This window comes from Eschrichtius robustus, chromosome 15, assembly GCF_028021215.1.
Source record: "Eschrichtius robustus isolate mEscRob2 chromosome 15, mEscRob2.pri, whole genome shotgun sequence".
Classification (NCBI taxonomy): Eukaryota; Metazoa; Chordata; class Mammalia; order Artiodactyla; family Eschrichtiidae; genus Eschrichtius; species Eschrichtius robustus.
The window spans coordinates 36,367,407-36,387,016 of NC_090838.1; the positions used below are offsets into that span (position 1 = coordinate 36,367,407).

At 38.7% G+C, this 19,610-nt stretch overlaps 1 protein-coding gene across 1 annotated transcript in view; it reads right to left on the reverse strand.

Annotated features, from left to right (window-relative positions):
• Positions 1 to 9,006: 9,006 nt before the first annotated feature.
• The window catches only part of LRPPRC (leucine rich pentatricopeptide repeat containing), a 110,970-nt gene continuing 100,366 nt past the window's right edge, over positions 9,007 to 19,610 (reverse strand). The window contains exons 32-38 of the mRNA XM_068564404.1: positions 19,101 to 19,305; positions 16,881 to 17,020; positions 16,629 to 16,744; positions 14,184 to 14,258; positions 12,851 to 12,935; positions 11,065 to 11,207; positions 9,007 to 9,166 (exon numbers count right to left, since the gene is read on the reverse strand). Coding sequence (XP_068420505.1) covers positions 9,110 to 9,166; positions 11,065 to 11,207; positions 12,851 to 12,935; positions 14,184 to 14,258; positions 16,629 to 16,744; positions 16,881 to 17,020; positions 19,101 to 19,305 — 821 coding nt within the window. The 3' untranslated portion in view covers positions 9,007 to 9,109. The remainder of the gene's footprint in view (positions 9,167 to 11,064; positions 11,208 to 12,850; positions 12,936 to 14,183; positions 14,259 to 16,628; positions 16,745 to 16,880; positions 17,021 to 19,100; positions 19,306 to 19,610) is intronic.

Genomic DNA, 19,610 nt, shown 5'->3' on the forward strand with positions numbered 1-19,610 from the left:
CTGTCATACAGAGTGAAGTAAGTCAGAAAGAGAAAAACAAATACTGTATGCTAACACATATATATGGAATCTAAAAAAAAAAAAAAAAAGGTACTGATGAGCCTAGTGGCAGGGCAGGAATAAAGACATAGACATAGAGAATAGAGTTGGGGACATGGTGGGGAGGGGGAAGCTGGAGCAAAGTGAGAATAGCATCGATATATACACACTACCAAGTGTAAAATAGATAGCTAGTGGGAAGCAGCGACATAGCACAGGGAGATCAACTCAGTGCTTTGCAACGACCTAGAGGGGTGGGAGAGGGAGGGTGAGAGGGAGGCTCAAGAGGGAGTGGATATGGGGATATATGTATACATATGGCTGATTCACTTTGTTGTACAACAGAAACTAACACAGTATTGTGAAGCAATTATACTCCAATCAAGATGTATTTAAAAAAAAAGACTCTGTTCTGACAATGTCCTTCATAGCAAAAGGATCCAGATCAGGATCAAGCATTGGATCTAGTCATCAATTCTCTTTTAGTTTAGAATAAGCATCAGCTTTCCTTAACTCCCATGACCTTGACACATGAAGATTTTGTAGAATATATCTAGATTTGGTTTGTCTGATATATTTTCATGATTAAATTCAGGTCACGCACCTCTGGCAGGAATATCACAGAAGAGATGTGCTTTTCTCATTACATCCTATCAGTGGCGCATGATTTTGATATGTCCCAAACTGATGTTGTTCACTTTGATCACTTGATCAAAGGAGTACTTGCCAGGCTTCACTACAGTCAACGATTTTTCCTCCTTTTGTAATTAATAAGCATATGTAGGCAGGTATTTAGAAACTGTGTAAATGGCCTATTCCTCATCACTTTCCATTAACTCATTTTAAAATCAATATCAATATCAACTTGCGGTTTCCTGGTTTCTTCCATGGTTGTAATCTTTTACCATCATTATTAACTTGGATGTTCAGATTGTCCCTGATGTGGCAATGGGAGCCCATTCAAGCTGGCTTCTGCCTCCTTTGACAGGTCCCCATCATTCTCTGAAGACTTTCACAACAAAGTGTTTCAGGCTCATCGTGTACTTTCCCAACCCCTAGTCATGGAAGCAGACATTTCTCTAAAGAATCTTGGTTCCTTTCAGTGGAAAATGGTATTTAGAAGCCAAGATCTGAGTGATAAGTATGCTCATTGTTACTGGGGCATTACTGCTCCCAGGCCCTCTCAGTGGACAAAGCTAGGGACTATATGCATGCATATATATGTTTATGTGTATACGTGTGTATGTATGTGTGTACAGACATACACACACAGACACATCTGTCCAAATTTTTATATATATAAATATATTTTTTCCCCACATTGATACATCCAATTCCAATCTTACCACCACAGAGATGAGCCTAGTTTTTTTCCCTTTTTGCAATTATAACTCCCTCCTCCAATTGTAAGAAACCTGGCTTCCACTAGCCTTAATATTTTCACTCATTTAATTAACCTCCAATACGTAACCAATCTCCCAACTCCACTGCATGCCTTCTCCTGTGTGGACACCTTGCTAAGGCTCTAACTCCCAAATCCAGTTGTCCCTAAGTCTGCAGAGGTGTCCTCCTCACCCTACTCTGGCCCACCACAGTTCTCCCACCCCAGCTCACACCCCACAGCCACTCCCAACCACAGTGTGGTCAGCTAGTGGCTTTAGGCCTGAATGGAGAATGGAGAAGGAGGAAGAAGACTGGGTTTTTTCTTTAACTCTCCAGTGATTCCAGTGAAGTGAGAGTTGACAGCCACTGAGGTACATCATGTGACGTCATGAGTGTTAGAACCATTCAGTCTTTTCTTCCTTTCTTTCTTTCTCTCTCCCTCTCTTTTTTCCCTAGAGCAGTGGTTCTCTACCTTGGAGCTTTAACAGATGCCAATGTGGGCCCACCCCCAGAGATTGGTTCCACTGGTCTGTTTTTAAAAAAATGCTCCTCAGGGCATGTGAGGCCAAGGAGAAGAACCACTGTTCTAGAGGCGTGCACACAGTTCAGTGAGCCCTCCCTGCATTAAAAGGGTAGAGATCTGCTTCTGTGTAATTACCACAAACAGGGGTTGTGAAGAGAACATAGGAAAAACATCCTTGGACATAAATCATAGCAGTATTTTCTTAGATCAGTCTCTCAAGGCAAAAGAAATAAAAACAAAAATAAACAAATGGGACCCAATCTTTTGCACAACAAAGGAAACCATCAATAGAATGAAAAGACAACCTACAGAATGGGAGAGAATATTTGCAAATGATGCAACTGACAACGTGTTAATTCCAAAATATACAATCAGCTCATACAACTCAACGACAACAACAAAAAATCCAATCAAAAAAATGGGCAGAATAGTTATTTATTTCATAAATAATGGACATTATTTACAAAAACGGAGCATGCTGGATTTGGCCTGGGCTGTAGCTTGCAGACCCTTGGTCAACAGGCACATGAAAATATGCTCAACATCGCTAATTTTTAGAAAAATTCATAACAAAACTACAATGAGGTAGCACCTCACACCAGTCCGAATGGCTATTATCAAAAAGTCTACAAATAATAAATGCTGAAGTGGATGTGCAGAAAAGGGAACCCTCCTGCACTGTTGGTGGAAATGTAAGTAGGTGCAGCCACTGTGGAAAACAGTATGGAGGTTTCTCAAAAAACTAAAAATAGAGCTTATTTTGATCCAGCAATCCCACTCCTGGGCATATACCCAGAAAAGATAAAAACTCTAATTTGAAAAGATACATCCACTCCAACATTCATAGCAGCACTATTTATAATAGTCAAGACATGGAAATAACCCAAGTGCCCATCAACAGACGATTGGTTTAAGAATATGTGGTGTATACATATACACAACAGAATATTACTCAGCCATAAAAAAGAATGAAATATTGCCATTTGTGTTAGGAAACTGTTGACCAAAACCACCCACCTTGGCCAGGCACAATAATAACTGCTCTATGAGTTGTCTCACAACAGGAGGTCCTGATAAAGAACTCGGTGCTGCCACCAAAAACTAACCAGGAGAATTCAGGAGGGGCCAATAGGAGGGAGGAGATGCCAGTCCGTAATATGTCCTGCCAAATTCCTAGAAACCCTCACAATGGAATCCATCTTGGCTGAGAGATGCACATGCCACCAGGAAGGACCCTGAGTCAGACCACATATGGGCACAAGGAAGATGATTGTCTAGAAACAACCCAGAAACTAACCCCATTACCATAAAAACTGAGACTGCGAGTCACATGGCAGAGCAGTTCTCCTGGGTTTCCTTACCCTGCTGTTCTTCACCCAGGCGGCCCTTCTCAATAAAGTCTTTTGCTTTGTCAGTCCGTGTGTCTCCTCAGACAATTCATATCCTAGTGTTATACGAGAGCCCACTCTTGGGCCTCGGAAGGGGGTCCCACTCTGGTAACATTTGCAGCAGCCCAGATGGACCTAGAGAATATCATACTAAGTCAAGTAAGTCAGACAGAGAAAGACAAACATTATATGATATCACATGTGGAATCTAAAAAATAATACAAATGTACCTATATACAAAACAGAAACAGACTCATAAACATAGAAAACAAACTTATGGTTACCAAAGGGGAAGGGGGGGTTATAAGTGAGGAGTATGGGATTAGCAGATACAAACTACTACACATAAAATAGATAAGCAACAAGGATTTACTATATAGCACAGAAAACTATATGCAATATCTTGTAATAACCTCTAATGGAAAATAACCTTAAAAAATATATATATATATAAATGAATCAATTTGCTGTACACCAAAAACTAACACAATATTGTAAATCAACTATATTTCAATTGAAAAAAAAAAAAAAAAAAGCAGGGGTTGCAAGCTTTTCGCATTAAGGGTCAGATAGTAAATATTTCCTTTGCAGGCCATATAGTCTGTCGCAAATACCCAAGTTGGCTGTCGCAGTGTGAAGGCACCACAGACAAATCTGAAGTATGGGTGGTGTGGCTGTGTCCCAGTGAAACATTATTTATGAAAACAGGGAGCATGCTGGACTTGGCCTGAGGCTGTAGTTGGCAGGCCCTTGGTCAACAGGTAAAGGTTTTGAAATTGGCATTTTAAGCCCTCCAATTTCAAGTTGTGCTACTGACGGGGAAAGTTTAATTAAGCAGAAAATAATTACCTATATTAACTCAAATATTTCCTGAGGTGATTTTTTTAAACGGCTTCCGTTCCTATAAAGATTATTTAAGACACAATCATGCCCTTGGTCAAGCTGATCTCCCTGGTCAGGCTCACAGAAGTATATCTTGCGTTTGTTTTCTTCTTTTCTTCCACGCTCTTGTTTTGATCCCAGATGAAACAGCTAGCAGCAGTGCTATTTAAAGCTACACCAATCCAAGTGTTAACTACAGACCTGGGGCTATAGGGGTTTCTACTGAGACGCACATTAGTCACTTGGCAGAGTTTAGCACAGCTGCCCTGAGCCACTCTCCTTTGGGTCCAGTCATGGATCTGGAGCACCGAGCAGACTCCGAGGAAGAGAGCGAGAGAACGGGATGCTAGGATGCAGGAGTGAGGAAGCATCTCACTGGTGGATCTGTGCTTATTTGGAAAATACATCCCATGCTCATGCCTGAAAGAAAGCATCCTTATTTGCAAATAGTCTAAACTAGGTAATTCAAATCTCATCTGTCATTTGTTTTTGATAAAACAATTGGTTCTTCTAAACTGGCCAGGGGATAGAGCAATATCCTGTCTTTTTTCCATGGTCTCCCTGAGACAAACTGGGCGGAGGCAGGCAGATGGAGCACAGCCCATTTTCTGGTGGTGGCCCGGGAACAGCCGTGCATGTGGTGTCAGCAGCTAATAGTTAAAACAATGATGTTTTAAGCGGTGGGTTAAGATTTTAATACACCAGCTCAAAGGATGGATAACACTTCTCAGCTTTCCACGTAATAGTCCTCACAGTTATCGTTCGTGCGGTGGTCTCGTCTTTTCGTAAAATTGGAGGTGCTCCTTTTTCCCCCAAACTCTAAAAAGCTCTGTGGCCCCATGTTAAAAATGAAGCTTTGTTTTTGTTGATTCCACTCTTGCACTGTGCTTGTACTCAGCTTGAGGTTGTCTGATTTCATCACACATTTGAGAGCCCTCTTCCTCCTGGCAGCAAATCCGGAAATGCTAACATGTGGGCACACAAGGTTTGAAAGACTTCTCAGCTCTCAACCCCCAATATCCTAGCTCTGAGCTAAAAAGTGGCACCTCTGTCTCCTATAAAGACATTTGTGTGTGAGGAAGAAACCCCCCAATGCACACAAACCATACATCTCAGAAAGAACATGCCTTGGAAAGGGGGACAGGTGATGTGCCCATTGATTCAATCAGTGATGCTCATTGGGCACCTATCAATGCCAGGCTGTTCTAACTGGTGGGGCTGCAGAGCACTGGGAGAGCACAAGTTCTTGGGGGAGGAAACTACAAAAACAAGTAAATAATTAAGAGAATCTCAGCAAGTGCACACAGGGGGCAGGGTTGGTGAGATCTATTCTCTAGTGAACTCTCGAAACATGGATCCCGAGAGCCAACCATTGTCCAAGTGAATGTGCAGAGATGGTAGATCTTAAGTTGGTTAAGTGTTTTTTTGCTCTACCTGGACCTGATGATGTTTATTTCATGCAAAAAAAAAAAAAAAAAAAAGACAAGTGCCTATTTTGAATTTGCTAATGCAGCTATTTTATTTGTACCAAGGCTGCATAATGTGGGCTTTGTAAAGTCCACAAGCCTGAAAGCAGGATACGTTTCTATTGGAAACACTCAAGCTCATGATTGTACAACAGCAAAGCGATAAATTACCATGATTTTGTACCCCCTACAGCTACTAGTTCGACCATACTTCAGGAATGTTGCTTTCACTTACAGAAACTACAAATACTGGTTTTTCAAAAAGGCAAATATTAAGTGAATATCGTTTGCTCGAAGACATGAGAAAAAATGTGCACAGCACACACACTGCAGACAGACTGGAGAAATAAATTGTACCGGGAAGAACAATTTGCAATATAAAGCTTGCTTAATAATTTATTGGAACTTGAAAACTCAGTGATTACGCCAGGCACTGGGTATTTGATTAACTGGAAGAAAATACAGTGCTACTGTCCAGAGACTGTGAACACTTGTATTAATGTGAAAGGTTTTTAAAAAATATTCTTATCGTTTAGAGATTCCAATTTGACCATTAACTGGATTTTTAACTGAGTTTAGGCTGGATTCCACCCGTTTTTTTGTAACCTCATAGTAAGTACATGACTCTCAAAGTCCTGGCTGTGTGATATTATCGCTGTGATTCTGGGCAAATTAACTTCCCTAAGTTTCCTCACCGTGAATATCAGGCAAGAGGGGCACCTGACACATGGTAGAACCCACAGAACTGACCACTGACAACTCATGAATGTGCTAAGCTGGGGACACACAGACAGGAGACAAAGAACTGATCCTCAGGGAGTTTACAACCTGTGTGGTTGGTACCTGCTGCGCTTTCAAGTGGCTTCAGGTGGGCCCTGGAGAGAGAACAATTAGTATTCCAGGTGGGAGAGGGGACACTGAAGCGGCCTCCGTGAGCATGCACAAGCGAGGAACAGGAGGAAGACGGGAGTGTGCTGAAGACAGCCCTGGTGGAGTGGAGCCCACTCATCCGTGCAGCTGTAAAATGCGCCCTCCGTCTGACACTTAACGCAAGATAAAACCCCCTCCCTTTTAAGTGTCATTCACCACACACCCAACTCTAATTCTTGCCAACTTTGTACCTCAGAGATCTCAGACTATCTGTCTGTCCTTAAAACAGATAAGCAGTGACTTCCCTGGTTCCCCCGCTCACAACCTGTACACCATTTAAAACAAGGAAATTCCGGCCATAACAGAGGCCACCACACGATTTTTAATTAAAAATTTTAAGACTCAAGTCCTTGAAATGGCTTAAAGTGGTTATATAAAAATTTAATAAGATAAAAACGAAGAAGCCCACAGGTTGCTGTAATACAATTTATTCAAAGCATTTCACATTAAAATTATTAGGTTTAAATACACGAACATACAATTACATATAAAACACTGTACCTTCCCAAAGTTTATAATGACATTTACTTTTTAGAATTAGCTGTTTGCTTATAATTTGAATCTAAAAGGTACCATTGAGTGCTCCTATAATTGTGTTTATATTTCTATTTATTTCAATTTTGCTATTACATATTTAGAAAGCATTCGTAAGCTCACCCAGAATATGCAATGATTACATGTTAAATATTTACATTCAAAACAGGAAGCCAATACAGTGTTACAGATGCATGACTTGATAGTTCTTTAATGTATGTAATATACTGAATGGTCCAGCCTGCTGTTCAGAATGCTAGAAATGTTATTAAGCAGTAGAAAGCTCATCGAGGGATTTATATCTATTTCCTCTGCACTAGACCCACATTTTACCAGAGTCCATACACAAGGCTGGCTTGCAGTCACTTCATGCAAATGAGATTGTACTCTGAGCTTCCCTAAAGATAACTGGGAAGTCCAGATTATGCCCCAAGGTTGTTCCTCATCTTAGAGACCTAATTCAATGACTATCAATAAAATTTAGCTCAACTATCTTATGGTTGGCATAACTACAAAATATAAAGCCTTCTTCAGTGGAAGCCCTAATGGAGTGAGGTTCATGGTAAATCAGGTAGTGTCAAAACAGCACGTACAGGTCCTGCACCTACCTGAGGAGTACACAAAGGAAAGCTTTACTAAGTCTTCTAGGCTGGGACTCGGCACTGGCCGAGCCCTATTCCTTAGGTCTAACTCTACAAAACAGAGATGAAGCATGGTTGATGCCCCGACGACATTTATTTTTTGGCTTCCCTCCATCAACCCTCCCTCTCATGCCATCTGCAGGCTGTAGATGCAGAATGGTTGATCCCACAAGACACAGGTTAGCGGCATACAGTGTGAGGCTGGCTTACTCCCCAAGGCAAGGTCTCCCTTCAAGTAAATGGTGGGAACCAAGTAACCTCACTGAAACCAAAACAGTAGCTAATCACCGATTTCAAATGAACAAGGGATACACCAAAGTGGGGATAACTCTCAACAAAGCATTTTCAACTTTTTAAATAATATAATCCCCAAATAGGTTAACATTACATTAAGATGGTAAACTGTCTTGACAACCCATCTTAAATTCTTTTATAGTAACTATTTACAGTATAGATATTAACAGGCATGAAGGCCAATTTGAGGATAACTTTGATAAAACTGAATACAAACAGAGGTTTCACTCCTTCATATACTTACTCACATATTCACTGATATGCGGTATGAAGTAACACGTCCAGTGCAGGGTGTAGCTTGTGCTGATGAAGACCTGAAACCAAGACGAAGGAAATGCATTGCTCTTACTTCATGATCAAACTCACACTCAGATGCAGTTTTGGAGACTCCAGTGAACAGAGGTTTGTGGGAGCCTCCGTGGTAGAAGGGAAGGCATGGAGGGAGCACCCTGACCAAACAAGTCTCTTTGAGTCTTAGCTTCTCACTGGGAAATGAAGAGTGCTGGATTTGATGACTCCTGGGATGCCTTCTGTTGCCAACATTTTACAAAACTGGAAAAGTACGCAGGGCTTTACCGTAATAAAGAATTGTTACTTCATAGAATATTAAGCATTAGAAAGCCCACTAAGCATCATTTTGTCCAGCTCCAAAATTTTTCAGATAAACAATACTGACAAGCAAGTCTTAACTAAAGGAACAATCTTTTTATGAAAATAATAAATGAAATAGAGCTGGGAATCTGAAAAGTCAAATGGGAGAAGAACCTTGAAAAACTATGGCTTTTTACACCAGGAGCCTCAAGGAAAATGCCACAGACCTACATTGTAGGCAAAACCCAAAGAAGTCTAGTGACTTAGTATACAGTTATTGTCAATAAGATGTTGATTATCATATATTATGAATAAATAAAAGTACATAAACAAAGTAACTTTTCATTTGTTTATTTTGTCCTCTCAAATACATTTAAAAAGTAACATTTTAGACACAGAATCACAAATACACACAAAACAAAGTAGTGCTGGCTTGCTTCACAAAGGGTTTTCCTTTGACTCCTTTAGCTGCTTTGCATAAAATTCAAAGCTTTCCTGTAGAGAAAAAAAAAAAGGGAGGGAAGTTACAGATAAAAGTTACCAGCAAGAGGTGATGGTACAAAACTTAAAAACATAAAGTACTGCAAACTGGTAGCAAAGACTGCTGGGCCCACAGCAGCTGCTGTCTCCTCAAGCTTCAGCACTCCTCTGTTTCACGAAATCACCAGTTCAAGGGCCCCCAACTGAGAATTAAGGCACCAGGAGCCTCTGCTGTGTGTGTGCATGGGCAAGTGCATGCAGGTACTTACACCTGGGTATGCAAGGTCGAGGGGTTTGAAATAAACATGTTTTAGTGACTTTCAGTTCAATGAAACAATAAAAAGGAATTTTGCACGCATGACTTCTCTTATTAAACAAAGCAAAGTAAAACAAAATTTCCTAGGCAACCTACTGAATGGGAGAAAATATTTGTAAACATATATAGCTGATAAGGGGTTAATAGTCAAAATATACAAAGAATTTATATAACTCAATAGCAACAGGGGAACTGAACATGTCTATGTGGCCAAAGAGGAACTACAGATGGCCAACAGGTACACGAAAAGTTGCTCAACATCACTGATAATCAGGGAAATACAAATAAAAAACACAGTGAGATATCACTTCACACCTGTTAGAATATCTATTATCAGAAAGACTAGGAATAACAAATGTTGGCGAAGATATGGAGAAAAAGGAGCCCTTGTGCACTGTTGGTGGGAATGTAAATGGTGCAGCCACTACGGAGAACAGTATGGAGGTTCCTCGAAAAATTAAAAATAAAACTAACATATGATCTAGCAATTCCACTTTTGGGTATTCATCCAAAGAAAATGAAAACACTAATTCAAAAAAGATATATGCTCCCCCAGGCTCACTGCAGCATTTACAATAGCCAAGACATGGAAACAATCTAAATGTCCATCGATGGATGAAGGATAAAGAAAATGTCACACACACACACACACACACACACACACACACAGGAATATTATCCAGCCGTAAAAAAAATGAAATCTTGTCATCTGCAACATGGATGGACCTTGATGGTATTATGCTAAGTGAAATATGTCAGACAGAAGAAGATAAACACTGTATGATCTCACTTACATCTGGAATCTGAAAAACACAAACAAACAGAACTGAGCTCATGGATACAGAGAACAGATCAGTGGTTGCCTGAGGCCGGTGGGGGCAGGTTTGAGGAGGAGGAAGATGGTAAAGGGGTTCAAACAGCACAAATTTCCAGTTATAAAATGGGTAAGTCAAGGGGATACAATGTACAGCACGGTGACTATGGTTAATAATACTGGACTGTATATTTGAAAACAGCTGGGAGAGCAGATCTTGAAAGTTTTTATCCCAAGAAAAAAATTTTTCTTTTGTGACTATGCATGGTGGCAGATGTTAACTGGGCTTATTGTGGTGATCATTCTGCTATATATACAAATATTGAGTTATTATGTTGTATAGCTGTAACTAATATAATGTTGTCAATTATATTTCAATTAAAAAAAATCCTAGATAAAGAAAACCCAACTTACTTAAAATGGAAATGAACAAGTAATTAACAGTGACATAATATGCTTAGCTATTGAAATACAGGCCATTAAACCCTATTTCAAGTTGAAATGAAGAGGGAACTGCCCCAAGGACGTTTGATAAATTCATACCTACAGTTGAAGGTCTGAGACTGACCTTGTATTTTAAACCTCAGCCCCAGAGGGCTATGTTCTCCTGCAGCCAAACCCATGGCATGACTGTTCAGTTCCCGAAGCCCTCTCTGGAGGATCCTTCACAGAGATTTAATCCTCATGTAATTAAGTATTCAACTTATTTTTTATACATTATTATGAAGCACACACAAATCTTTAGAGGTACTTTTTTCCCCCTCTTAATTAAGAAATACTCACAGGGGGTTCAGTGAAAGGGACAGACTCTCCAGCATTCTTCAGCAAAACTGCATAACGCTTTAGAAACAGATCATTCAATTTTACATCCTTCGCAGTCAAATTTTCATATAGTGCTTTAGCAGATGCGACATCACTGTCCAAGACTAGAGAAAAACATATTAATCACAGATAAAGCCAACCTATCTTCTTCTTTTCCCAAAACACTTAGCCATTCAGGGACTCCTGGATCCCTTTATCCCAAAGCAAACGGATACTTAACTACCTTCAGCATTCATAATCTACAAGCTCCGCCCTTCCTTCCCCACACCTCTCATTCAGCATCACCCGCTATGAAAGAGAAGGAAAATGACAAATACAGCTATTTTAAAGACCCATGCTAGTTAAGGTGACCACAAACTGAAGTCTTCAATCGTAAAGTAAGCACACACCATTCAACTTTCTTCTGCTTAAAACCACACTTTGAAATTAAGCTAATCCAGGGACTTCTGTGGAGAGGAGTGTGTAAAATAAATTATGTGGAAGTCTATGTCTACACCAACATCAAGATCAGCAGCTAAACAACACCAAAAGACTTTCCATATATTCTCCTATCCTAATAAGCAAAATAAGCAAATGAGGAAATACAGTTAGCTACAATGACCAAAAAAAATTTTATATACATTAATATACATTAAAAAATCTACATACATCTATACAAGTTACACTAATATTTCACTTAATTGGATGATGAAGTAGCCTAGGGGCTAAGTTTAGCTGGCTTTCTACTTGTGGCTGATTCGCAAAAATTTTAATATTTTCCCTTTTACTAAAACTTCCTGATTTCCCTGCTCTTCTCCCTCCCAATTCCCAAGTGGGATTACACAATTTAATAGTAATTTTACGCCGTTTTACACTACTTCATCTTAGTTATTATTTAATATCTGCCAATTCCTCAAACGAAACTTTAAGAAACTTTATGATTATAGCAGTATTTTGAAATATATCATGTCCCATTCATAAGGGTAGAAAAATGGAGAATTCTGATTGCTCAGTCTGGTGTCCTGCCAACAATAAAATCGACAAAGCAACTCTTTATTTACCCATTGCCTCAAGTGAGCACATCAGTGGGTGTCAGATGGACAGGTGATCATAATTTACAAATCCTAACATTTATCTTGATTATTGAGGAAACTTTAGACTGGTTCCCTTTCATGTGTGATTGCCTGGCAATCAGGGAGGAAACTGCTTAAAAGACTAGAATTTCAGTTGTGACTGTAGGTAAAACCTTGGGGCTCACTTTTTAATTAAGGTGTTTGTTATTTCAAAGGAGTAGGTAGGCCACTGAAGGAGTAAACAGGCAAGCTCCGCCCTTCCTTCCCCACACCTCTCATTCAGCATCACCCACTATGAAAGCAAATCAAGTGGCAGTCTCAAATATGTACCCATTTTACATTGTATTGGGTTGGCCAAAAAGTTCGTTCAGGTTTTTCCATAACATCTTGGAGAGACTGGATTGGTTCCCAATGTGTACACCCAAGTGGACTTCCAAGTCCTTCCAGGAACCTGGGATCTTACTCAACAAATCAGGGCCCCTCAAAAGATGCTCAGAGATACTTTACGTTAACACTATATGAATAATTTCGTATTTTTCTTAAATAGTTTTAAAACATATCCTAAGACTAAATAAATTTTGTACCATAAGCAATTCTCTGATATTTAGGATTATTGCCTTTGAGCTGAAGACTTAGTTGACTATACTACAAATATTTAAATCACTTAAATAATGAAGTCAGATTAAACTTATTACCATAGTTTTTCATGATGGAAGTGTATGCTTCTTCCTTTTCAGTTAATTCAGGAATCAATTCTAACAAAGACTTCACAGTTGGTGCCTAGAAAATTAAATATAGGTAACATTACCATGACTCAAAAGAACAGTGAAATAAAACACTGATATATGGACATTATACCCAAAAAACCTGACAATAGCACAACAGAACTGCCTATTCAATTTAATGGACTATTTTCCCTTTTGTATATCTTAGTACAGTCGGCCCCCTGTATCCAGTGGGTTCTGAATCTGTGGATTCAACCAACCACGGACCAAAAAAAAAAAAAAATCCAGAAAGTCCAAAAAGGCAAACATTGAATTTGCTACAAATATTTACATAGCATTCACACTGTATTGGGTATTATAAGTAATCTAGAGATGATTTAAAGTATACAGGTGATGTGTGGTAGGTTATCTGCAAATACTACACCATTTTATACAGTCTCTTTGAAAGGAAAAAAAGGACAACTGAATATTTTCTAAATGATGTTTGTTGTAAATAAATACATGAGTCAGAGATAAAAAGTGCAATTAGGTAAAATTTTTTTTAAAGTGTGTGTATGTGTGGGGGAAGTATGTGAAAATAAAGGAAAACTAGACCTCCCAGAGTTGGAAACAACCTAAATGTTTCACATAAAACAAACATTACAATTGGTGCTCAGTTTAAAACTTCATAATATGCCCAAATAAACTAAGAACAGGGTTTCTGGTGCCCACTCACCATGTAAAATCGAATCTAAAAAAAATTTTTGAAATATGCTTTTATTCTTTTTTTTTTTTTAAACATCAAAAATAAGACTTGGCTCTGTTTCACACATACACACATACCTTTTAGTGTAAATAAGGTAAATGTACAAACTGAGAACATGAATCTGTGGCACATACCAGTTTTAAAGCTAACGGGTTCATCTACCTCATGGTTTCCACCTGAGCCACCTGACAGGAGACACTCTGCAGTAGGTGTCTCCCTCAGCAGTGCTCTGCACTGTGAAACTTACCCAGTGACCCAAGCTACGGGATTTGTTTCTTACATTTCTAAGGGCCCTTCCTTGGGGCTCAATGCATAACTACAAGGACAGAGAATTCACTGCATGAACTTGTTTTGCATTTCCAATACAACCAAGGAGCCAGAACTGACTCTGCATCAACATCTAAAGAAGTAAACAAGCACAGGCCAGCAAGTGTTCAATCTCTATAGTATTTTTAGAAAAGGTCCTGAACTGACAAGCTCTTACATGATACTCAATACCTTTGAACAAGACTAGCTCATAGCATTATTGATTTGTCAGCAAGTACAATAGCACCGTACCTTTCCGGGTCTCCGAGAATTCCTAATACAGAACACCAAGAAAATTGGGGTTTGTTCAGCAATTGCACCACATCTCTAAAAATTGAAACATTATTTGGTAAGTGAAGGTTTTTGATAAACAAGCAGACAAAGGTGAATATTTCCAGTTAAGAAAGTTCACAATAATACAGTAATGTATCATTACCAATAGGAAGGTCTAACAGTCGACCAATGTTTTTTAAGGCAAGAAAAAAGAAAACAAGTGCAAGCTAGGCCAGGCTTTCGTGCATGTTGTCCTTGGCGCTGCAAGTATAAGGTCTGTTTAAAAAGCAAAGGGAAAAATTCAACCAACGCTTCCATAACCACAGAATGAGGTTTAGGACTGCAAAGAAAGAGGGAAAAAAGAAACACTATTCCCCTCCAATTATACTGCCAAGCATTCACAAGTGAGCTAGGGATCATAAGGTTAATTATACATTTAATAAGGTGTCAGGGAGATAACTGCTCGTTTCTTTATAAAAATTAAAATGTACAAAGCAAGTTCTCTTTAAAGTATAATTACCTACACTTATGCATACAAAAGGACTGATTTCAATCTCTCTATTTTATAAAAGGCTTTCATTGCGATAGACAGCCAGTGCTTGAGAAAGAGACAAAAGTTAAACTCAAAAAAAAAAAAAAAAGTTTATATGACAGACCAGATAAATCAAGTGTCTATCCCATCTTAGATGCTACAGTAAAATCAAATATGGCAAGACATTATTTTAGTTTACACTCATCACAGATGTCATTCTCTTAAGTTTCTAAAAGCACATTGCTCTTTCAAAGCTTTAAAACACTGTCAATACTAAAATGACTAGTATAAAAAGAACTTTTGGGGACACACAGAACATTTACACTATAAACTGATGCTTTCGACATCTGTGAATAAAGTATTTTTCACTACAGCAAGAATAATCTTTTACTGTTTGACAAGCAGGTAAAGAATGGGTAAAGGGTTTATCATCTGAAACCTCAGTCTACTGAAGGGATAAAAATGAAAAGACAGCTGTTACAGCAACACTCGGCTGTCGCCAAGAGCCCTCGACAGGCCACTGTGGGTACATGCAGCTCTGAAGGCAGCTGCCACATCCCCACTGTCTCCCACTCTGGACTGCTCGCTAAGAAGAGCCTTGATCACCAAGCTGGTAAATGAAATACGAAGTGTGAGTTCCTAAAGAGCTATCACAATAATGTGTTAAAGCTGAATGAATACTATCACACGTCCAGCTAGACATGCATATACCCTGAGTGGGTACACTTAGGTTTGTACACACAAACATAAAGCATTAGAATTTATTCTTTTCAAGATAAAAGGTAAACATACCAAACCAAACAAGAAAATTCTCAACTAACTAGCATTTCTCTCTCTCCCAGAACAAAAGTAAAAAAGCCTTAGAGGCAGTGTCAATTTACACTTTTTACAAAAATGTTAACACAGAAATTTCTCAGGAATTCCTTTAAAACATGGCTTGGATTCTACTGTCAAACTACATGAACTTTAAGGATCAAAAGTAGAGCTCCAGCAAATGAGTACAGTTTTACCTTCCCTATCTACTACTTAAGAGGTGTCGCAGCTTGCAAAAACGTTAAGTGAATATAATACTATTTACTACCAGAAATTGGTCCCAGGCCTCAATTTGACACAGGGAGTCTATACAAACACAGCCGTTGGCGGGATCACGGTGACTGTTTGACTGCCACCTGCTGGGAAGGGGCTCCCCGGCGGTGCCTGTTTGTGTACATTACCAGTGGCAGCTACGATCACCCACCGTTCTCTCGATCACCCACCGTTCTCTCGGCACTTGGCGCGCGGCCTTATATTTAGTGCTGTTAAAATGGCATGAATGCAGTTGTCTCCTTCCCTGAAGATTGCTAATTTAACTGAGAGAGTGCGGGCCACAGAGACCTGCATTTGTCATTTAATGTGTCTGTGACACACAAGTGAATAGAAAGCAAATTCTTAATAAATCTTGAATAAGGCACTGAGAATGTTTGAGTATTCAAGAAAAGCTGTACTTGAAAAACAAACATTTCCTACTTTTTGTTTGCAAACTGTGTTGCCATGGCGATGCACGGTATTTATAGAGCGTTAGAGAAATTAAACTAGGAAATCAAAGGAATTGCTTTGCATTACCTATCTGCACAGAAACATTTGTCTTTAAATCATTTTGGCAAAACATGTCTTCCCCCACCCCCACTCAAAGCTAAAGACATTTCTAGTCCGATTTGGCATCTTTAAAACCAGCAACCTGTAACTTACAATCCAGTCCCTGTCATGTAACCTTGATTCACGTTCAAATTTAAATGTGCAGGCAGCACCACACTTCATTTCCGGTATTCTACCACACACCTGAGTCTAGTAATTTCTCAACTGAATTCTCACAAGCCACAAGCCCCACTGCTCCATGTGTGGTGGGTCATTACCTGTAGGAGAGCTCTGGCATCATCCACCTTGCCTGAATCCACAAGCTGAAGGAAAAGATCGGTGACAGGTTTGTAAATTGCAAACTGATTGGCCATTCTCTCCGCCATGATGCTTACTGAAAAAAATGACAGGTAAGAAAAATCTTTCATTTAAACAGTGGTATAACTAACTCATCCACCAAAGAAAGTCAGTCTAGACTCACTAGAGAGAAAAAGTGCTTCTGTGTTCTTTGGCTAGAACAGCTAACTTACTCTTTTCAAGTGCTGGTTCCAACCGCTCCTCTATGACTTTTCGGAATAAGTATGCCAAGCCAAAGTACTGAGGTTCCATGGTTTGGTTCCCTGAAGTAAGCATATTTTCAATGTTTTCTATTGCACCATCTATGTTATTGCTGTAAAAGAAAGTAAAATAAATTATAAGGAAATATTTGCTTTAGTATTAATATTGTAGGCAGTTTCAGTTTGAGTACTTTGGGATTCACACATGCAAGCACTTTAGGAAAAAAAGGAAATATATTTACAATTAACCAGATAAAAAACACTATGCAAGTTGAACCCAATCACATTTAGGTGGCAAAAGCAATCACCGGGTGCTTCATGCTACAGTAACTGAAGTAGCTGCTTATTTTAAAAAACTGCTCTAGAGACAAGATCAAACAACTATATAGAGTAAGAATTAAAGACGGTAACTTAAAAAATTATTGTATCTCAAAGATTTGATTCTGCAGCTGTTTGGATGTAAAATGAAAACTTGTTTAAATGCTATATAACTCTGGCATTATAATCTGCACTGGTCACTACTGCATGAAGTAAAGATAATGTATTACATCTCAGGATTCTTAAAAATGTTGATGAAAAAAAAAATGCTGATGATGTCTTCAAAAGGTATATTTTCATGTCTCTCAACCCACAGTCACTACAATTTGTTTTTGTCAGGTAATATATAACATTTGAAAAATATTCAATTTATACTAAAATTCTCAGAAAAAAGTATCTTCACACTTTTCATTTTAAAAAATTAATTACATGGCCTTATGTAACAAGTTATGATAAAAACTTATCTTTATGACTATCTTTTTGGTTAAGGTGCTCTTTAATTGATACTTTAGTTATGATATGGCACTCGAAATCCAAATAATCAATTTTATGTTGGAATTATTACCTAAAACAAGAATTCTCTAAAAATGAGTACGCCATTACAATAAATTTTTCTTACAGGTTTTAGTTAGAGAATTATTTAATAGTGAATAAAAACATATTCTCGGCCTCATATAAAACTCCGTTTATATGGTAACATTTAAAACTTCATCCACGGGCTTCCTGGTGGCGCAGTGGTTAAGAATCTGCCTGCCAATGCAGGGGACACGGGTTCGAGCCCTGGGCCGGGAAGATCCCACATGCCGCCGAGCAACTAAGCCCGTTCGCCATAACTACTGAGACTGTGCTCTAGAGCCTGTGAGCCACAACTACTGAAGCCTGCGTGCCATAACTACTGAAGCCCGTGCGCCTAGAGCCCATGCTCCGCAACAAGAGAAGCCACCGCAATGAGAAGCCTGCGCACTGCAATTAAGAGTAGCCCCTGCTCGCCACAACTAGAGAAAGCCCATGTGCAGCAACAAAGACTTGGATAATTTTCTGGATCTTCTAACTTAAAATAATCAAATTTTCTTATTAAAGGAAAAGTTTAAAGTTCTATCTGGGGAAATAGTTTTAAAAGGGTGAAAAACAAAACAAAACCTCTTCTCTGCCCAAAGAAAGAGGAACAAAAACCCCTGTAAAAACCAACATGACATTTTCATATCACAACCCATTAAATGTATGTAGGATTAACTGCTAAAGAACATTTTTTTCTAAAAGCATGAAAAATGTCAATTCCATAATTACCCCCCATGAATCTTTTTAACTTTGCTAGTGAGGTTAATAAATATCTAGTTTTTATTTACTTCTACAGTAGTGATTCTCAACAAGGAATCTAGAAATGGTGGCATGAGAATCATCTCTAAATACCTCCCTTTGTGTGGATGTGTGTTGACAGGGGTGGATGGGTAGGAGGGTGGGGAAGATGGAAATGTGTATTTTTAACAAGCTTGCTGGGCCTTCCCTTTCACTATGTTCTGGTAGAGTGTCACCTTCAAGTGTTGCTGACATTCAAATGAATTTATTTTTCACTTTTGCAACCAAGTGTTTCAACAACGGCCTGGAATGTATGAATGAGAAAAGTTACCAACCGTGAAGCAAGTTTTATGAATTTGAAAATTTTGATAAATGTTGTTTAAGATTTAATTTAAAGCTAAAACATATTTTGTTAACATATAATTATTCCCTGATAGCTATAGAATAATCAGCAACTGGCATCAATACTTCCTCTGTAGTTGATACGGTTTCTAATACCCTAGTTTTTTAAAAGGTGGGATTTGAGATAACGTTCCTTCCAGTATCCAATGGAGAAAAAGAAAGCTCGAAAATACTCACTTCTTTATTTGTGCCAAAGCAATGTTATTGATGAAAACCATACGGGAAAGTCCAATTGAATCTTCCAGTCCATTTACCAACTTCTGAATGTCTTGTATGCTTTCTGTATCACCCTTCAAGGCACATGCCTGAATAAGGCGGGTCACTGCTACCCTAGAAGGTATCTGCTCCAGATCCAAGGCTGTTTTTAGTGTTGTTAGAGCATCTACAATAGAAGAGCAGGTGACAGAGCTTTTCTTATATGAACCATACTGACTTTAATGTGTTTTGAAAACTAGCTTTTAAATATGAGCACCAAATGACTATACACAAAAAGCTATGAATAATTTATTCTATATTACAGAAAATATTAATACTTTATGAGAAACCTAAAAGAAAAAATAAAGATTTATTTGACTGTAAGATATCAGAGACCAGAGAAATTTCTTCTTTAAGTCACAGAGAAAATGCAGATGTTACTGACAGAATGTGGATTCCATTCAGGGATAACATTTAGTGACTAATCTCAAA